Genomic DNA, 20,661 nt, shown 5'->3' with positions numbered 1-20,661 from the left:
ATGATTATGCAAAGATAAAAGTAATTTTTTGGTAAGCCTTACTATTATAAATTATTACAATTATTAGCTGTAGAAGTAAGAGCAAAAGGGTGACTTGCGGAAAACATCTTATTAATGTTTTTATGAAGACAAGATATCCAAAGATTTTCACCAGACGCTTCTTTTAAGAGCAGAAGAAATTACTGAATTTTGACTCTTGGATCAGACATTTTATATGAATGTGTGAATGTGAATATGTTACTTGCTGAACAACAATCATTACACTGATAACACTTTGTAGGCTTTTATATGCATTTTGTGTTGAGGTAATGAGTCTTGAAAGGTGAAGGAATGTCATTTGCTCATGTATTTCACTCAAAGTAAACGCTAAGGCCATAGGAGATAATGCATAAATGCATTGGAAGCCCAGTATCAGAACTGGTAAGCTCACTTCAGGTTCAAACAGAACACAAACCTAGCATCAGGTACCATACAGGACATCTATGCTGGATTTGTATGTGTGTATGTTTGTGTGCGTGTGTGTGTGCGCGCGCATGCGAAAGTGCGTGTGTGTACTTCCGTTGTCTAAATATGTATGTGAACCATAGTTTTTATCAAAAAATAAAATGTGCAGTCTCAAACATACCGAAATTGTTCCTGTACTTCTTGTTTCTTTTACTCATATCCCCATGGATAATATGTGAGGGTGCAATTGCAATCATTTTCATAAAACTAATGTAAGTTTCAAAATGGGTAACTAATACTGCCAAGATAGTAAGGGGTTACTGGTGACTCTTGTGGAATACATCAATGAACAGCAGTACACCTGGACCATGGGGGGTATGTATGTCATTCTCGATATCTTAATGGTTGTTACTTCATCAGTAGGTCCAGGTGGCAATTCAAAGTGTTTTCTTCTGTTTACGCACTAACCCCTGGGCTGGGAGACATGTAGACAGCTAGCTAAATTAATCTGGTGCCAGCACTTGAACCAGACCATGTGGAGGTAAAACTTTATTTGCAAGTATGTATGTATTTTTCATTTGTTTGTCTATTTACATGTACATGTTACAGTACAGTGTTTAACATCCTTATCATTGCTAAACATTTTCCAGTCTCAGGTCCTACAGCATGAAAATTGCTCAAACTCTTAACAGAGCTGTAATAAAAAAACAGCTGTAAGAGTATTTGTGCTCTCGTAATTCACAAGAAATTGGCCCACTGAATCGACTTCAGAATCAACGATCAACTTTTAAGTCATGCCTGCGATCAGATTTACTAGAACTTTTATATGCTCCACAACTAACTGTGCAAACCGTCCCCGTTCAGGTACACAGCCATTCTCCAGGTGAGGTTATTGCCTCTGCAGATTCAACAGTCCAGTGTACAGGTTGCTTGTTGAACGTTTTATCAAAGCTCTCAGTCTCTTTCTCTCAGTCTCGCTCAGCATAGAAGAGCCCCCAGCGCTGGTCTCCTTTCTCACACCGTTGCAGTTTCTCTCTCCACCCATTTATAATGGCACTGTAGTCTTCTTCAGAGAACTCCTAGTTTAAAAATTAAAAAAAAAAAAAAAAAAAGACCATCGATTTGACGTAAGTATTAGGTCACTGCCTGCATATTGTGTTGCGTGTGTGTGTGAAAGACTGTTGTCTGTTTACCTCTATGAAAGCTTCTCTCATGGCCTCTGCTCTTTGCAGTTCTGTCTTGATCACGTGGGTAAACTGAGAGGTTCTGTCCTCGGCCCGCACGCGTGTGAACCCTGCCTGCTCCAGGCACTGGGGGGAGGAACCACGCAAGGTCACATTACAAGGATATACTGCTGATATACCCTGATGTGATACACATACAGTACCAGTCAAAAGTTTGGAGGGTCAAAATTAGTATTTTAGATTCTTCAAAATAGCCAAAAAATTAAAAAAAAAATTTTTTGGAAGGAAATAGATACATAGGCATCAACCTGACAATTTATATTTGTCTAAGAAAACAAATTCAAGCATTTAAGCATAAGTCTTTAGATCAAAATGTCTTTGAATGCATGCTTCCCATTGTCTTAATCAGGTGTGTCCAAACATCTCATCACTGCTAGTGTTGTTAACGTTAGAGAAGACTATTACTATTGAATCAAAATAAGATCTGTCCATCTTAAGGTACTTGACACTGGCACTGAGTGGCACTGTATACGTGCATAACAACAGCTTGAGGATGACCATTTGCAGCTGCCTCCACAATGCATTTTAGCAGATGTGAAGTATGCAATCTTGAGTGAGTGGATTTGTACCTTGCCATACTGTTGTGGGGTGAAGAGGATGTAGCCCCTTTGTTTGACGTACTCCTGGAATTCTGGTGACCAAGGACGTTCCCCACAGCAGTAGTCGCTGATCAGGACTTTTCCTCCAGGCTTTAGCCATGACTGCAGGCATAAACATAACACCTTAGTTAGAGGGAAATTTCGCACTGACACCAGATAGTTTTCCTCTCGGAGGTAATAATACACGGAATAGTATTCATTGCGAAAGTAGAGGCCCTTGCTTGACACAGTGCGTGACTGCAGGCAAAATGACAAGCATAGCTGAGCTGAATGGCCTTTTCTCATCATTAAACGTCTTGTTTTCTTATACAAGCTAGCTAGCTGAACAAAGACGGCTAAAACCAGAGGTGCTAAAGCATCCTGCTACAATGATCTGAACAGTTTCTAGATACCCACCACAGGACCCCCTCAAAAGTATGTTACTGTGCATTATGCATGAGACATTACGGAAGTACAAAGAACACATTTGCTTTGTCATCTGTTTAAAGACTCACGTAGAAGTGCTTGAAGAGCTCCAGCTTATCAGCAATGTGCAAGATGGTGTCCCTGCTATATACCACATCAAAGGACCCTTCCGCAAAGACTCTCTTGGTGGCGTCTGCCACTTCAAACTGAACCTGAAGAAAGGACGCATCGGGTTTTTGAAGGTTTGCACATGACAAAACAAAACATTAGAATATGTAACCAGAATATGAACATCACCCAAAGGAAAATGGAATGAACACCACCCTCCAGATGATCAGTTTTAGCATTTTACAGATGCCCTTAAAATGCATACAATCATGACACAGAAATTGTGAAAATTCTAGTAATATGCCTCTCATTTGCACTGTATAAATGTGAACTTTGAAGTATGTAAAGCAGGTAAGGTAGCAACAGCTAATGTATATGATCTTGTTATGTTCAGCATGTGGTTGATTTAATGACTTTTACATTAAATTATGCATGAACTGATTTTGACTACATTAGATACAAAATGTATAATAATGATCAATCAAATATTAAAACATTACAATAATTATTAATTTGGTAAGAAAATCTATATAGTACCACTTACAACAATACATTGATCTGGTATCTAATAAATACATAAATGTATTTACTTATTGATGTGCAATACTATACTAATCCTACATATGTGCAAAGATAAACAACAAACCAGGTGGAATTTAATTTACGGTTCACAGAGTAACAATGCAGGGAAAAAAATATTCATTTCAGCACCTGAATCTTGCTAGTGGAGGAGTATGCTTTATTCACAAGAACAACAGAGGTGACAGAAACGGCACACACCACTGCAGCAGACTCACCAATGGCAGGTTCTCTTTCACAGCTCTCTCCATCGCAATCTCCACCATATTTGATGACAAATCCATGCCATGGACTTCCACACCAAATGTCTATAAAAGAAAGTATGTAAATAAAGTTGCACATCAAGCACAAAAAACAATTAAGATAATTCCAAACAATATGCCAAGGTGACACAATGAGCTCTCACCCTCGCCATGTAGAAGTCTCCACCCCCAATTCCACATCCCACATCCAGCACTTTTTGACCAGGGGAGAGATTCAGAAGGTCTACAAACTCCTATCAGGTTGATGACCCACAGCAAGAAAGCACAGGACAGACAGTATGAGCAATAAAGGCAATTAAACTGGGTGCTGTATTAAATACACCTTTATCTGCATGTCAGTCTTTGTGGCATCTGTGAAGTACTACAACACATGTACTACACACACACACAAGTACTACACACAGTACAATGCTTGTGATTTTTGGCTATGGGAAATCTGAGCTTCCCAGATCATTAGTAATGCAGAAGTTGGAGTTAAAACATAAATTTACCCAAATGAGGTGCACACAGGTATTGGTAAGGAGAAAGGTTGTTGTGTCTAAGTTAAAAACTGTATTTGTGTACGTGATGCAGAGTGAGGCTGGAAGAGCTTGTCTGTGCCTACCTTGGTGGTGCTGGGCCCCCCCGTGCTCACATACCCAGGGCCAAAGATCTTTTCATAGCGTAGGATGCCTCGGCGCGAGTACTGCTGCTTGTCCAAGAATTCCTGGAAAGTGTTGAAGCCCTGGTTGGCGCCGCTGTTGCGTGGAACCTTCTGCATCAGCCAGCAGACTTGATTCTGATTGTTCTTCATCTGGAAAGGCCAGAGGGAGGAATGGCAAATTTAACAACGTTTAAAATTTAAGAAACGGGACAAACAGTCACGCATCTCACCCCCCCCCCCCCCACTTCGTAGCACCCCATCTACTTGCTTCATATTTCAAGGTGGACGTCAGCAGCCTAGAATCAATGTGCCACTGAAGAAACAGGAGAGGACAAGAAGTCCTGTTCGAGGCAAAAATAGTAGCGATATGGCAACAGCATATCAGGTCTCATGCCGTCCCCAATACAGAAACAAAAGACTAAGGCTTCTTTCTGAGCCTAAAGGGGAAATGAGCAGAAAGTAAGTCTAGGTTATCCTCCTCCATACTATAAAATAATAATACTACAACAAAAACAATAGGCATATTTAGGATCTTTGGTTCTTGCACCCCCCACCACCACCAAATGTCAATAGGTGGCACACTCAGTTTTGGTGTTTAGTCCTTACAGATTATACTCATAATGACACAAGATAGATCCAGCACCTTTGGTGTTTACTGCCCTAAAATGCAGGGTAATAGAAGCCAAAACCAAAAAGAGTAGTCCGCCTCTGTACCCATGGTGTTTGGCCACATTATGAAAAGAGTAGTTTTGTTGTGCATCAATCAGTAAATACTTTAAATTATACTTTGATTTCTATCATTAAAATAATAGAGACTATTAACAATAACTGTATATATCATACAATGTTTGGATGCTATAGTAATGCCTACAGTCAATTCTGTCTAGGTCAAGGACAGAAGATAACATTTTGTGTGAAAGTTGTATTAAGACTACAAACTACAAACTTACAAACTTTTGACAAATCCAAAAATTCGTTCCCCTACCACGTTTCTGTTGTTTTACCAAAATGCGATCCAATACAACTCATTACCCTATTTACCTTGACATAGGTCTGTACTGCCTTAGACATGACTATGTCAAAGCCAAAGGCCTGCTTGCCTGCTCCCTCTGTCTCCTCCACAATAACCGCCGACGTCATCAGGTGGTTGTACTGGGCAGGCGTGCGGTAACGAGTGGGATTGAAATCCCTCTTGCAGTCTCCTGTAGGAAGAGATTCAACACTTGTGGTCACAATCTTTTTTGAGACTCAGAAGCGTTTGATGGTTGGAGTCTAGACACACTGATAGATAGTATAAAAACATAAAAAGCAGAGAGCATTGCTGCTATACCCTTGGGCAAGGTACTGCCTCAGTAAATATCCAGCTATATAAATGGATAACATTGTAAAAAAAACTGTAAGCTACGTAAGTCACTCTGGTGAGTGTCAGCTAAATGCCAATAACGTAATGTAATATGTAAACAAACTCAAGTTCAAAGCTGAAACAAAAGAGATAACAAAAAGCCACCAGAATGCAATTCATGTTTGATCCAGAAGTTGAAAATCAAATTTGAAACTGAGGTTGTAATTAAACAGAATTACACTCATCATTAAAATATCACCACAGAAGTGGAAGAATGGTAAAAGCTTTTCACCTGACTGGTGAAAGCAGGACTCCCTGAAGAAGAGGTAGCCTCCCGGCTGCAGCCAGACCAGCATGCTCTTGGTCAGAGAAAGCAGCTCCTCGTCACTCAAGTACATCATCAGCCAGTTAGAGAAGATCAGGTCAAACCTGAGACAGGTGAACCCCAAAATAAATATTTATGTTTAGTTACTTCCATTACCTTTCAAATTACTACTTATTATGTTGACTGACAGCCATCAATAGACTATAATTGACTATGTAGCTGAACATTGGTTGCACATTTTTCTGAAAAAAATAATAAAATATATTTTTGTGTTTTCTCTGTGCAGTAATACTTATATTGACAATATTGTTATGTATTGAATGTTGTATATTAAGTTTTAAAGTTAATTGCATTAATGTGTATAACCTGCTAGACGTGTTATCATGATCGGTATCTGAATGTAAGCTCCAGCATTAAAAACTAAACAAATGAAGTTCCTTTGTTGATGTTGTTGAAGCATTTTCCACATCTGTAATATAAAATTACACTAGTGTAGACTTCAGATTAGATCTGCATTTCATATTCTGTACATTTTTATGTAATTCTGTAACTTTAAGTACTTAAACTTTATATATAAGCTAGTGTTTTTTCCAGTCCAATCATGCAAACATCATCTCACTGATCTGAAACACCATATCATGTGAGATACGTGAACTTTATCATGCTGAAGTAGAGAGAACTCCAAAAATGAACAGGTTTCAACTGTCTACTACCTAAGGCTTTAGCCCTGTGAGGGTCAGATAATGGGATGATATAAAACACATGCAGTTTATTCAACATTGATACAATATAACCTGATCGTAGCTAGAAAAGCGCAAACGTTGTGTGAAAAACCATAGCGCTTCTCCAGCTAGTTACACTTATAGAAAGACTGGCCTCTGTTATTTTTGCAGAAAGGCAGTCATTTTATAGTTTATAATTACTTATATATCTACATTCTACGCAGATTGAAAATAAAACATTATGTTTGGTTAAATTATGAATTATTCATTTATTTACTTACTATTTTTTTGCTGTGTGGAATTGCATTGGAATTTTAATAAAGCTTATGTAATACTATTGAGTTTAGGCTTCTCTTAAAATTGTCTGAAACTTCTACAAAGACAATGAGGGTAATTATCTTAGTGTCAGCGATACTTAAAAATTAGCTTCTGTAAAGGATCTTTGGTCTTTGGTGTGATAATCTGGTTTAAGTTTTGTTTCAGCATCACGGCATTCACCATGTAGCCAATAATGTCTGAGAGCTTCACTAAGCCCTGCTGGTCCAAGATCAGTCTTCTTTCATAGCCCATAATAGTTGATTTAAGGACTTGGGTAGGTAAATCTTACCCTGGTCCAGTGCTCATGGCACTCTCTGTTTAAAGTGACTGGTACATCCTGCATGTGACTGTGCACATGTATACTTTTCAGAATCCTGTGCAACTAGCACCATTACCACTCACCTAACTATTGTTCTCCACTAATGAAAAAAGGCACATATTCTGCTCTGTTCTGGAGATCTTTTGGCCAGGAAAGCTGCCTAACCTATACTGTGGTAACAGAAACCCTGCCATTGGTGACATGATTTGGGTACAAATCCAGTATTATCACCACACATTACAAATTAATTTCTTTTAAATCAATCCAACAGCATAAAGCCCTGAAAGCTTATTCACTGCTGGGTAAATTTTAATCTTAGAATAGGTATAACAATATTGTTGGCCATATGTTTGTTTGCCAAATTTGAATGCTCTTGAAAAATGTGGCCAGCACACGCAATATAAAAAATGTCATTTCTGAACTAATGCCCAGCTTTTATACTCAAAAAAAAATTCTGATAGTTAGCAGCCATAGGACCCTGCAATACCCCCTGCCTAATGGCCAGATCTAAGCATGGATGGGTTTCATTAGTACTTCAGTGGGACACCTCCTGGCAAAACATAAGCAAGTCTGGCAATGGCATCGGTGGGCCAGTAGGGGGCTGTCTTCCCTCTGGACCTTATAGGAGACTGATGCTCCAGTGCAGTGATAGGGAAACTGTGCTGAAAAGGACAATATCGTTTCAACGAGACCTTACGCTGAGGTCATGCGTCACTGTTCTCATCAAGGACCCCACGGCACTAGTGGAAAAGAGTGTAGGTGATTCCCCAGTATCCTGGCCAAACTCCCAATCAGACTCTGTCAGCCTGGCCCCCAAATAATCCCCCAGTTTAACCGGATAAATCACTCCCTCCCTCTCTACCTCAGTTGATACGCAGTGAGCATTTTGCCACAGAATGACCACCATGCAGTACCCATGTGGGTGTTATACATCAGAGATGGTTGAGGTCACAGATATTTTGAAATCCTTGCAACGTGCTGCAGAAATGAAGAAAAATGTAATGCTCATGTATTGGGGTACCAGTGTGCATGAGATTTGCCATGCATCCTTGGCCAGCCTTTTATCAAGTTTGTAAATCATACACTTATAGGGAAAACAATATAGTTTGCATTGAGTCTTTCAGAGAAATTCTCATTAACCATCTTGCATGAAATTTGGCTAGGACTGATCTTCTGTTCTCTGTAATTTCTTGATAATTATTCTATGCAATTTTTATACATAAAATAAGTTTAATCATAAGTTTATACATAAAATTATGACTGCCATATTGTCTTCACACTCATGCTTAACCATTTATCTATTTGTCCTGATCACATTTACTATTGATGTACAGGACCTGACCTCACAACAATTTTTTCAAGGTGCTACAAGAAAAAAAACATTGCTGCCACAGACCACTGAATTTCAGCTTTCACAGTGTACTACAACTCAAGATGGCCACTGTTTAAAAGACTACAACAACCATTTGCTTTACAAAGGAATGCCCCAGCTGAGTGTCATCAAGATGCTGAATTTCAACATAGTAGAGCTACCACACAGACAATGAACAGCAGCAAAAGGAACAGCCTGAGCAATGGTGGTGAGAGTCTACTTTGTCTACATGAATTTATGATCTGGAATGTTTAATGGCCATTTGATCAGTCTGATCCTGGAACAAACTTTGATTTTATACATCCTACTCCTGTTAGCATAATGTTACATTTGCTATCAAACAAGTACTAGGTTCATGACCCAGACTATGGACTGCCTCACCTTTGTTAAGAGTTGCAAAACATTTACTCCGTCTTTGCTAAATAAACTCAACTCCAAGCTACTCAACTCTGGCCCTGGAATGTGGAAATTCAGCAGTCTCATTATTGGGGTGGAAAGCTAAACCAGTTTAATCTATGATTATAAGTTGAATCAGGTGGTTAAATGCCTAGCTGCAACATCAGCCAGCATTCACAATTGCTCTCCAGGATTAATGGCTGGGTAGCCTTCATCTACATATTTAATGATTCAGTCAATACACTAAAAAATAGACAAGCATGCATTGTTTTCATGTTTTTGGTTAAAATTTCATCCGTCCATCTAATACGGCAATCACTACTACAGTGTCTTATCAGAACAGTCAACTCTATCTCTGCAGCAGAAACACAGGATACATACGCTATGCTTTAAAGTTTAAACCATGCACCTGTAGTACTGATGAACGAACAGTAGGGGCTCTGAATATATTTAAGACATAATTTCTTATACCCTCTGAGCACAAGGCCAGCCATCCAGATGGCACCCTACCTAACTACAGTGCCTGGCACCAAAGTTACAGTAGATTTGGGACATTTGGCACAAGTGTTGAACACACAAAAGCTGAGATTAAAGGGAGCAGGGGACACCCGCTTTGAAAATGTGTATGTGATGCACACATTTACAGTTATTCAGCTTTTTACCAGATTCATTGAGAATTTGTGCCAATCTCTGTGTGTTTTTGGATCACTTTCATGATGTCACCCAGAAATCTGAGGATGCTTCTACACTCCATTTAATAAGGTTTATTCGCCAATTATAGCGGCTCTGCTGATCCATGCTGTACTGTTTCTTGTAGGACCAAGGAAGTGGAAGAGGAAGTAAAACATGTACACACTACCTTCAGCACTATGTAAGTTATCCTGGAGATGGAAACCAAACACGTGTCTCTCAAAAACTGAGCATGCGTTTTTCAGTAACAATACAGGAGGACATGGGGGTCCAGACAGTTCTTTGTTGTTTGAGTCTGCATTTATAATGAATCCAATTTTTGTCCATCAGGCCTTTAAGTCTGATATAGTTTGCCCCTTATAAATGACCCCTGTGCATATTAGGACTACACCCAGAGCTGGAATTGTATGCATGGGTAGTCACCTTATTGCTACATACAATGCTGCTTGCATGTTATATCTTCTTCTCCATGCAAGCCACTTGCACAACGATTTTAATATTCACATGCTTTTCCTGGTTTTTGTTCCAGTTTGTGTTTGTGCATGTATTTGCTTCTTTTAAAATAATATTTCAGAAATCAAGTTCGGTTCATTGCCATTTGCTATGTTTCCACACTATTTTCCACAAGTAGGTGTTTAGTCTTAACTGCCACTCGCTGACTCCTTTATGGAACCAACAAGCTTTGCAGAGCTTGTCTTTGACAATTGCTGCTTTGACAGTCAGAGAGAGAAACAGATGCTCATGCTCATTCATTGCCCTATGCAGATCCACTAGTTCAACTATAGCTAGTAATTGAGTCAATTTTGTACACTAACAGCTGATCCAACTGACATAAATATCTGTGGGTCTGCACAAATCTGTAATGTCCATGTTAGTACTGTTACCTTCTGGATTCTGGCATGTGTACAAACCACAAAGATTCTAAGTTCTGTTTGTTACGAGAGTTGTTAAAAAGGAATGTATGAATTGTATAAATGTAGCATGAGAATCTACCTTTCCACAACTGTCACACATTTAGGACATATGTGATTTGATTCTGAATATAAATGAAGCAAGTGAATATAACCCTATGTCTGAAGGACTGTCCACAGAGCACATTCAGGAATGCATTTGCTGAATCCTTGAATATCATTCATCCATAACAAACACATCTATTGTATTCCTGACATTTGGTTTTAAAGTAAAGGCCAGATTACTGTAAATGGTTCATTTAGAACAATTCAATGAAAACGATTAACTCTTGCAAACCCATAGCTTGTGAAGTGCTCACGAAAGGAGAAGCACAGTTAAAATAAGAAAATATCAGTGAATTTTAGAGAAAAATTCAACTTTACAGACTACAGACTGATTAGGGCATATGGTCACCTGTTCTTGGAGAAATTCAAATGAGTGACATCTGACTGGATGAAGTCTACATTGTTATGGTGACCGTTGTCCTGCTTGTTCTTTTCCACAAACTTCTCCATGAAGTCCACAGCTGTGACATGGTGAGCTTGCTTCAGGAGATGCTGAGTATACCGCCTGCAGAGTTAGAGCCATGGTGGATGACGGGTTAGATGGGGCATGGCAATGGGTCACAGCAAGCACAGAGTACTTGGTACAGAGCTGCAGAGTAACATGGAACTCACTTGCCCAGTAATTAACCAAGATCGTCCCAAACTGTGCACTGAATGAATATCCGTTTGGTAAATGTGTTGTCTAGTGAAATGCATCTGAAAAGCTTCTAGACTGAAGCTTCCGTGGCTCAAATTTAACAAGCAAAAGCTGATTACAAATTGGTTGTTATTGGAGTTAAATAGAGGCCCTGTTCTTTCGGTAGGTGATCCTCATTGGATAGATTTGTGAGCTTCATGCCTTGTCCAGCATTCACAAAAGGTATCTTAACAAAGTAATTATCATCATGCACATGCCACATACTGAAACACCAAAGCAATTTTTCTACATGATTATTGGTGTCTTTACTTTATCATAGAAAAGTATTTTCTGTGTATCATAGCTTTGACCAGACTCCCCATTACTAGACAGAGCTGTCTAAAATATTAGTTGGATGAAGACCAGTAAAGTGTTCATTACATAACAATGTCTGTAATCCATTTTTTGTTTGCTTGCATCAGTCAATGGTTACAAGAAAAGTCATGTAAGTCATCATGTTACTGATGCATTTTGTGGGTTGTATTTTCTAGCTTTTACATTATGGGGTGGCTTAACTAAGTAAAAATTTAAACCTCCTGCTTTGTGGTTTGGTTTTAAGGGAGTAGTCCTGTTCTATCATTCCATATATTTTGAAATATGTATGAAAGGGTACCATCATGAGTTAGAGCTTAGAGCCAGACATAATGACATGACTATGACTGAAGCAACTATGATCTGCTGAGCTGAGGAAGTTAATAGCAGAGAGAAATGTGTTCTATAGCTATGGATAGCAAGACAGACACCTGCCAATGCACTCCTTCACCTGGATTCAACAACAGGTTGTTTGTCTTACAAATTTCAACAGCCCCTAGATTAAACTTTTGATTTTGATAAGTATCAGACTACACAGCTGTAGATCTGATGAAAGGATGGCAAACATTTGGAAACACAGCAAGGCTGTTATTAGGTAACCATTAATCAATGACGCAAAAACCAGGCATTCAGTTTGAGTATCCACACAGCTACAACGTGATTCGCACAAACATTTCTAGAGCAGAAAATGGCCGAAACAGCGAGAGGATGTTATGATGTTAAGGTCAGAGACAGAAGGAGAGAGAAAGGCAGTGGCGGCTGACCCGATGCCAGCTCCCAGCTCCAGCACCGTGGTTCCCTCCAGACTGGGGAGCATGGCCAGGATCTCGGGCAGCTCTTGCAGGGTGAGCAGCTCCGCGCTGGAGTCCAGCATCATCTCCTGCACAGTCGCCTGCTGAGAGTGTTCCTGCCAGAACTCTGTCATCTTAAGGCGCGGATTTCCTGTAAAATGCAAAAAATGAGACTTGGAGGAGAGTAGCATGGGCTACTATGGCTTGACATTAAATGTGTCAAAGTAAGGGGGGGGGGGGGGGGGGGGGGGGTGTCTGTGTAGGACAAGTCCAAATTCTGGAATTTAAGGTGAAGTCTGAATATTTGTGTTTGATGTTGGCATTGGAAGCTGGTAAATGATTCTGCAGTCCTAATCAATACATGAAGTTCAGTCCACCACTGGGAGTGAACTGACCTCTGTTTTTATTTTACATGGCACAAGTAAACACATGCATGATCAGGTAAATGAGCTATTACTGAAAAGTATTCATGGGTCAGCTCAATAGTATGCAATAATACATTCAAAATTCTTACTGGCAGTCCTTGTGTATGAGCAATGTAGCTGTGCCTAAAGCCAGACGTGTTGTTTGACATAGTCTGACCATTGGGGGAGGAGCAAACACCAGACAGAGCAGAATTCACTGATGTATCAATATATGCGTCAAGAAATCTAAACCCAGAACGTCATTTAAACTAGGAGGGTTGAGTGTGTTGAAATAATGGATCCATTTCGCTTCTGTTTGGAAAAGGATCTAAAGGCTCCACCCTCATGGGTGAAAGAATATGATGAAGAACCACATAAAAATATAATTGTCGGCTTCCCCTTTAATAATATCTAATACTGAATTCAGAGGCAAGCTTACGCGTTAACATTTTTGTCCATCGAAAGAAGCGCCTCCACCATCTTTGGTTTTACATGACAGCTGCGCTCCCGATCACCCTTTTGTTTGGGACCGATGCCGGCAGAGCGCTTAAAGCGTTTGTTCCACGCGAGTGAGCATGGGAAAACACAGCACGCCTCACCACCGCATGAGCGGCTCCTCTCGCACCCGGCTCTGCGGAATAAAACGAAAGCTTCACACCCAATTTCATCAGCCTGGCAGCGGGACAGGTTTACCCAGTGTAGCACACAATTCAAACACTCAAGCTGGTCTGGTCTGTGAGAGTGTCACGGTTCTGGATTCGCAGATCAAAGAAAGATGCGATTCAGCTGCGCACGTGGTGATGGTTAGAAAGGAACGTGAGCCCAAATGAGCTTTTGCCCCTTTACGTTACATGCATTTAGCAGACACTCTCATCCAGAGCAACTTCCAGCACAATGGAACATAAGTGCATCCATTCCTTTAAATGAGCAAGTGTCAGACCAGGCTAACAACACTCTCAGACCAGTAAGTGTTAGCATAACACCATTCAGGCCCTACCACAAGTTAACTTGCGCAACCTGACAAGGCAATGGAAGCCAAGTATACTCAGCTACTGAACACTAAATCCAAAATATATCATAATGGGCCACCAACGGGGCTGAGTACAGAGCCTTGAGAGACACCCGTATAAAACCCATCGTTCCAGGACACCCTGAAAAAGAAGAGAAGCAGGATTCAACCCAAAGAAGATTGGTGTCAACAATCCCCAAGCATAGCCAGGGTCGATAAAAGTAGAGCGAGGTCCGCTGTATCAAATGCTGCAGAGAGGTCTAGAAAAATCAAGACTGAGGAGTGGGAGGAAGCCCTGGCTGATTGAAGAGCCTCAGTAATGGAGAATAGGGAAGTCTCTGTGGAATGACCAGCCCTGAAGCCAGACTGAAAAGGGTCAAGAAAGTTGTTCCGGGAGAGAAAGGCGGCTAGCTGGTTAGCCACAGCTTGTTCAAGTGTTTTAGACAGAAAGAGAAGGACAGAGACTGGTCGATAGTTCTGGACAGGTTGTCGGCGGAAGGTCAATAAGATACACCAGCTAATTAGTAATGCAGCTGTGGAGAACAAACTAATAGAGATTTCAGAACAATGTAAAAAGATACAAACTATATCTGCAAAGCACAAGACAATGTGAGTATTAGCTTAAAATAACATTTAAAATAAAAATTTACACGAATTGGCTATCGAGAGTGAAACAAAACTGATCTAGAAGAATATCAAACGCTCGTTCTACAACTGATGAAATACATTATTCTAATGAGCCGCTCGATCAGCCTCTAACTAAATAGGGCCGCAACTGAAACTTCCAGGCCCGCTAATTATCAAAACAATAAAACTAACTCGGCGGCAAACAACAAACACGCAACGTCTCTCTGTTTCACTGCCCCACTCTGGACATCCCACTCAATGTACAGTAATTTAGATGTGTACAGTCTACCAACACCAACACACTGATATACTGAATACTGATGAATAGCCAGGTGTACCATCTAAGTTCTGGGAAAGGTGAGGGTTTACACTGCAAATGATTTTTTTAAAACTTGTTTCACACCAATAAAGTGAAAAATGTATCACTGTAATACTACTGCAGCTGCTAGTATACTTTGAAATGTAAAATAATCTCAGAAGAGGGTCTTGAAGCGCTGTTAGTTAGCAGTCATGTCTTGAAAAATGCCAGCCATTCAACCAAAGTGAATTCTAGCAATGTTCAACATGTCAGAACAGAGGAAAGCAATACTCAGTAAACTCAGTAATCAGTCACAACTTTGCAGAAAATTTGTGGTTTGGTTTGCTTTGACTTGTCTTTGTGACTTCATCATGACAGCTCTGGAGGCATATTTTTGCAAATGCATGATGTCCCAATGTAGCAACTGGTAATATAGTTAGTGCAACTTTACAATGACTTTGTAACATTAGATATGATGTGTGTCTGGACTTGCATGATATTTTGAAAACACTATAGCAATGTTCACCATTACTGTAAATGAATTTGTGCAAAATTGTATGTAGATGTTTTATGTCTTAAAAGCCTGTTTTTTATGACATACAAACATACAGATTTGTGCAGTTTGCTTGTTTTTACTTGAGTCATGTGGTGTGCAGGGCAGTATGAGTTACTTCTGTAATTTCTAGTAAAGATCTGTTAGTGACTGCTTGCAGACACATTGACTAAGAAGGGTACTCTCACCCATTAAGGAATTTTTTCATGAGTTTGTTTGGGAGGGAAATACTTGTTAAAAGGTTACAGCAAGGTTGGTTTTTTGGTGTAAACAAAGCATTGTGTGAATGTTGAGGCAAGGTTCTAGGTGATTAAAAATAAATTCTGATTTTTCTTTTCAGATTCCGCAGTTGTACAGTTTGTACAATCTGTATCATCATACTTTATATACTCTCAAAAAGTATAAATCTCAGTAACTAAATACTTTCCTTTAACACTTAATTTAATAATTTCTCGGGACCTACCTGGTAGCAAAAGGGAACAGTGAATTGAGGAAATTAGTTAGAAGAGGCACTGGCTTTTCAAGTTTAAATCTGCAGCGGGAACTTGCTGTTGTGACCTCTTTTGTTTTACCCTACCACTTGGCATGCAAACTTACAGTTTTCAAAAATGACTGGATTCACTAAAAATTAGTGGATTAATGGATTACTGTGGAATGTTGCGCTTGCACAAAAGCAGGATTTATATAAAACACTTTCAATGTTGCACTGTGGACATGGCAGACTACAAAGACATCAAGTGGAGCTTAATGCAGAGGATTGTCCAGATGTAGAAGTTACATGACTAATTTGCTTTAGTTTTTGTATGTACTATGCCTGAGATATTCGATAAAGTCTCTGATATAGCACTAAAGTCAAGTAAAATTACTTATTCAATGTCAGATTAAATAAATGCCTAAACTCTGACACTCACTCTATTTAAATAACCTTTGTGTATGTGAAAGTTTGAAAAGAAGAGTATCACCTTTTACTCTCAGCAGCTACAACACTCAATAGGCAGGCAGCCAGCCATCTCTCCGGACAAGGTACAAAACTAAACTCTAAGCACTCTAAAGAGTTTAAGAATAAAGCACTCTAAGCATTCTAAGGATACTAAGGACCAAACTGCTTTCTGTTTGAGCACAGCAGGTCTGGGGGTGACAGGTGGTACTCTACTAGTTTTGCCTTCAGCTCTCCTCCTCTTTGAGCATCACCCAGTGGCTTTTCTCCCGGCCTACAGCGAGCAAGCTCAGTAAGCATAGCCACAACTCAAATTTGCTGGCTAGTTGATGTTGTAGTTAGGTTTCAAGTGTCAAAAATCGCAGTTTCTGGTGAAATATAACCTCTTGTTACTGTAGTAGAATGTTCTGCTGGGTATGGCTCATTTATGTAAGATTAATACCTCGACAGACTAGGTGGTCTGAAATAAAGGTAACTATCAAAACACTTTGGGAAAGGAAACACTTGAGTAAACGAGGCATACAAAGTACAGTGAAATCAGGTGCTTCCACACAGGTGTTGTTCCTTGGTTAATTAAGCAATTAACATCCCATCATGCTCAGCGTCATATATAAAAATGCTGTGCAAGCCCAGAGGAAGAGATTTCAGTGACTTTGAGAGAGGTGTGTTGCTGGCATGGAAGTCTGAGCATAGTCTGCATAGTGCACACCAGAAGAAACCTACAGGCCCGCCTGTTGTCTCCCAAGGTAAAAGATTCTGCTGGCTCTGTTATGGTATGGGGTGCACTCTCCTGGCATGGTCTTAAGTCCACTCAGCCCCTCACAGGACCAGGTAAATTCTATAAATACAAAGCCTGCATTGTGGGGTGCAGCATTTCTATCCTGATGGGAGCAGTCTCTTCCAGGATGACAGTTCACCCATCTACAGAACACGAGTAGTCGCTGAATGGTTTATGACCATGAAAATGATGTTAACATTTGTCACGGCCATCACGGTCAACAGATCTCAACCCAGTTGAACAACTATGGGAGAATCTACAGTGGCGACTGTCACAGCGTTTTTTACCACCAATAAAACAGCAGTTGATTGAATTTCTCAAGGAATACAGCTCCAGACACAAAAGGTCTATACCAAGATGCACTGAAGCTGCCCTGGTGGCTCCTGGAAGCCCAACACCCTATTAAGATGCATTATCTTTTATCCTTTATTTCGTGAGGTACCTGTGCTTTCCAACTGTTCAGAAACAACTGTATCAGTTCTGCTATGATACTGTGCCCTGTCCAGCAAACATTTTTCCTTATCCCCAGCATTCGTAGAGTGTTTCTGTTGTGATTTTCAGGTTAGTGTCAGTCTATAAAATGTCTTTAACATATCCTAGCTGATTAGCTAGCTACCGTTTCAATTACAGCAACTGTTACTGTCACATTCATAACCAAATCAACACGTTGCTCATCCATTTCAAACCTGTTCCAAAATATAAAATGCCAAAGTATAACATACTATAATAAAACAGACATTTGCCAGCTTGCTAGCTATTGCATTTTCAGAGGAAATTATCAGGCCATAATAACAGAAGGGTGAATCCTACCCTTGCTTCCTAGCCATGTGTCAAGATCACATTAAGATTTCACAAAATGTGCAAACAAGCAATATTAAAATGCTTACAGGATAGAGTATATCTGAGGCAGCAATGCAATATCTATGTTAGCACTGGTGACAGTTCGAATAACATGCGAACAAGTTTAAATGAATTTCAAAAATTGCTACACTTTTCCCAAGAATTGGTGTTCAAATTCTAATTTATCCAACAAAACTGCAATGCAGACAAAAGGGATTTCCATACCTAGCACGCTATAAAGACATAGGCTTACAGATCATACAGACATACTGATAGTCTGTGCACCCTTAATTGTTAAGTGGTCAACCATCACAAGTAAATACAACTACAACAATGAATTGTGTCTGAGACACAATCTGCATAACCATGATTACAGTCGTTGGATATTTCAATTCTTTATTACTTCTAGCCAATATCATGCCCATGCCTTGAATTAAAATATCTACAACATAGCCTCCATAGTCAATGCAGATGTTGATATCTCATATGGTTTCCATTGGTATTAAAGTGTTTGTTTTAATACCACTGTTTTCACATTTATATTGTAAATTTTACTGTAAACTATTATGAGAACTATTATACTGAGAACAAACTAGTAAGTTCTTTTGTGACAAAATATTCTCTTGATGCCTTGATGTTTGCTATACTATGCCTGGCACACAAAGTATACATAAACACGGAAGACTATTAGTTATGAAAAGTATTTGGCCCATATTATGTTCTGCCCAAACCATAGGTGCCGCTATGAAAATCACACCTTCCTCCATAACAATGTGTGAACAGTGATGTTTCTGCTGATTTCATGGAATACTTCCCTATTGTACAGTACTGCACAATCATATTATGCAAGCCAAAAAAAAAAAAAAAGACTGGCAAAAGGGAGCATGCCAGACAGAACAAGCTGAGTTCAGATAGCTCTGTTGGAATGTTTCAAAACGACACGTTTCTGTATTGTCTTCACCTCAGGACAAAAAAAGAATGTCTCACATCCAGACACAAAAATTGTTGCCAATAAAATAAATGACTTACCTTCTTCCATCGTTCAGAATGATCAGCAATGGTTTCAATAAACTCAAATCTGTCACTTTTTGTAGTGACTCACAAAATATTTTACATTCACTTATATTATAAAATTGTAAACTTTTGCTGGCAGACCGGTTTTACACGCACACTTGCCACAAAAAATCCGCTGTCAGCTTGAAAGTGAATGGAAACCCTAGAGCACTAGCTACAATGACTGTCACATTCACTAGGCAACTGACATCTCAGCAGAATCCGAACATGAGGGACTGAACAATTTCGAAGGAATGGTTTTGTCTTTTGTTTGCACTCATTAGATAGCTAGCTGGCAAAGACGATATGATAATAATTTAGCTAGTTAACTAGAAAGCTAACCACATACCCACCTTATATGTAGATCTTGCAGGGAGGCGTAAGGGGGCGGTAACGCTATAATTCTGATGAGCTGGAGACGCCCCCTCGGGTACCCACCTGTGATTGGATAAACGGAGTTGAACGAGCGACCTAATTCAACAGCTCGGTGAGCTGAGTGAATCGGCAGAGTTGATTGGCGGCATGCATAATTTACTGCCCAGAGCGGTGAGTCAGATGCAACCACCTTTTAACTCCAAGTTGGAGTTTTACATATGTCGTCAGGTCCGTTGAACAAGGTGTTGCAATCCTCGAGACTTTTACAGATTACAGATTTTTTTGTATGATTTAAATTTCTGGACGTCAAAGTGTAGGTCTCCGATCTTATATTTAGACAGCTACAAATTGAATTGAGGATTGACGTGTGCCGCTGACGCCGCGGGTCGCCATCTTTAGAGGCTCAAAAGAACAGCGCCCCCAATATTTGTGACACGACTGCATAAGGGGTATTTCCTACACTTTCAGTTTAATCGTTTAACATTCAGTCGTTGTCATTATGATATTATTAGGCTAGATGTAGTGTTGATCACTACATCCAGTTATGGTAGCTAGAAGCATTTAATGAATCCCAGATGAATAGCAATTGGACAATTAATTTAAAAACTGGTTTATGGATGAATGGAGTTACTCTTAATGTAGACACGTGTGTACAGCAGTGTTTTTTAGAAATCAAAAATGATCAAAGTATGTTTTGTATCACACTTATTTAATGATGAATGTTGCATTCGTGTCATCATTCCTTTCCATCTTGAACAAAGCTGTAACTGAACAACCTTGTATTGAAGAAAATACAATACAAACATGCTCTTCTGTTTCTAATAGAAATAAAATTCTTCTAATTTTCAAAATAATTGTCTTTGATCTGTGACAAATGTGAGACCAAAGTAAAAAAAAAAAAAAAAAAAGCAAACCTTAAATCACACTTGTATCACCTTCAGCTATGATGTGCTGCATTCAAAACCCTACTGATGTTGGGGAGGGAACTACAGGTATGTTGGTGTTTTTAATGACTCTTCCATGTGTTACAGAATTATTCAAAAACTGAAGGCTTACTTGAAGTCCAATGCTGGCAGTTGATTCAGCCATCTAGGTCTTCTGCTACAAAGTGGGCACAAATCATACTGGTATATAGTGCTTCACTGTATAGCTATACTGAGATGAAAGCACTGTATGCAGTCAGTGCCTCTCAACTCTATCACATCCTCCTTCTGTCTACAATA

The 20,661-nt window shown here is 39.6% G+C and overlaps 1 protein-coding gene across 1 annotated transcript; it reads right to left on the bottom strand.

The window, feature by feature from the left end:
• Positions 1–980: 980 nt before the first annotated feature.
• Positions 981–19,376, bottom strand: pmt (phosphoethanolamine methyltransferase). Its single transcript, XM_036547724.1, has 12 exons — positions 19,040–19,376; positions 12,538–12,715; positions 11,135–11,290; positions 5,920–6,056; positions 5,327–5,487; positions 4,247–4,435; positions 3,786–3,875; positions 3,598–3,687; positions 2,782–2,904; positions 2,258–2,389; positions 1,638–1,754; positions 981–1,523 (listed from the first exon to the last, which is right to left on the bottom strand). Exons 1-12 carry the CDS (start codon positions 19,047–19,049, stop codon positions 1,413–1,415), a joined length of 1,494 nt encoding a protein of 497 aa, XP_036403617.1. The 5' UTR covers positions 19,050–19,376; the 3' UTR covers positions 981–1,412.
• Positions 19,377–20,661: the final 1,285 nt, after the last annotated feature.

Source organism: Megalops cyprinoides, chromosome 16 (genome assembly GCF_013368585.1).
Source record: "Megalops cyprinoides isolate fMegCyp1 chromosome 16, fMegCyp1.pri, whole genome shotgun sequence".
Classification (NCBI taxonomy): Eukaryota; Metazoa; Chordata; class Actinopteri; order Elopiformes; family Megalopidae; genus Megalops; species Megalops cyprinoides.
The sequence above is the reverse complement of the archived record's forward strand: the minus strand, read 5'-3'. Positions and strand labels throughout refer to the sequence as shown.

Excerpts from the sequence above, each read along its gene's own strand:
- pmt (XM_036547724.1), bottom strand. Across the intron at positions 3,688-3,785 it reads GAGACTTCTACATGGCGAGG|ACATTTGGTGTGGAAGTCCA; the intron begins GTGAGAGCTCAT and ends TTTCTTTTATAG. Across the intron at positions 1,755-2,257 it reads CCCCACAACAGTATGGCAAG|TGCCTGGAGCAGGCAGGGTT; the intron begins GTACAAATCCAC and ends TCCTCCCCCCAG.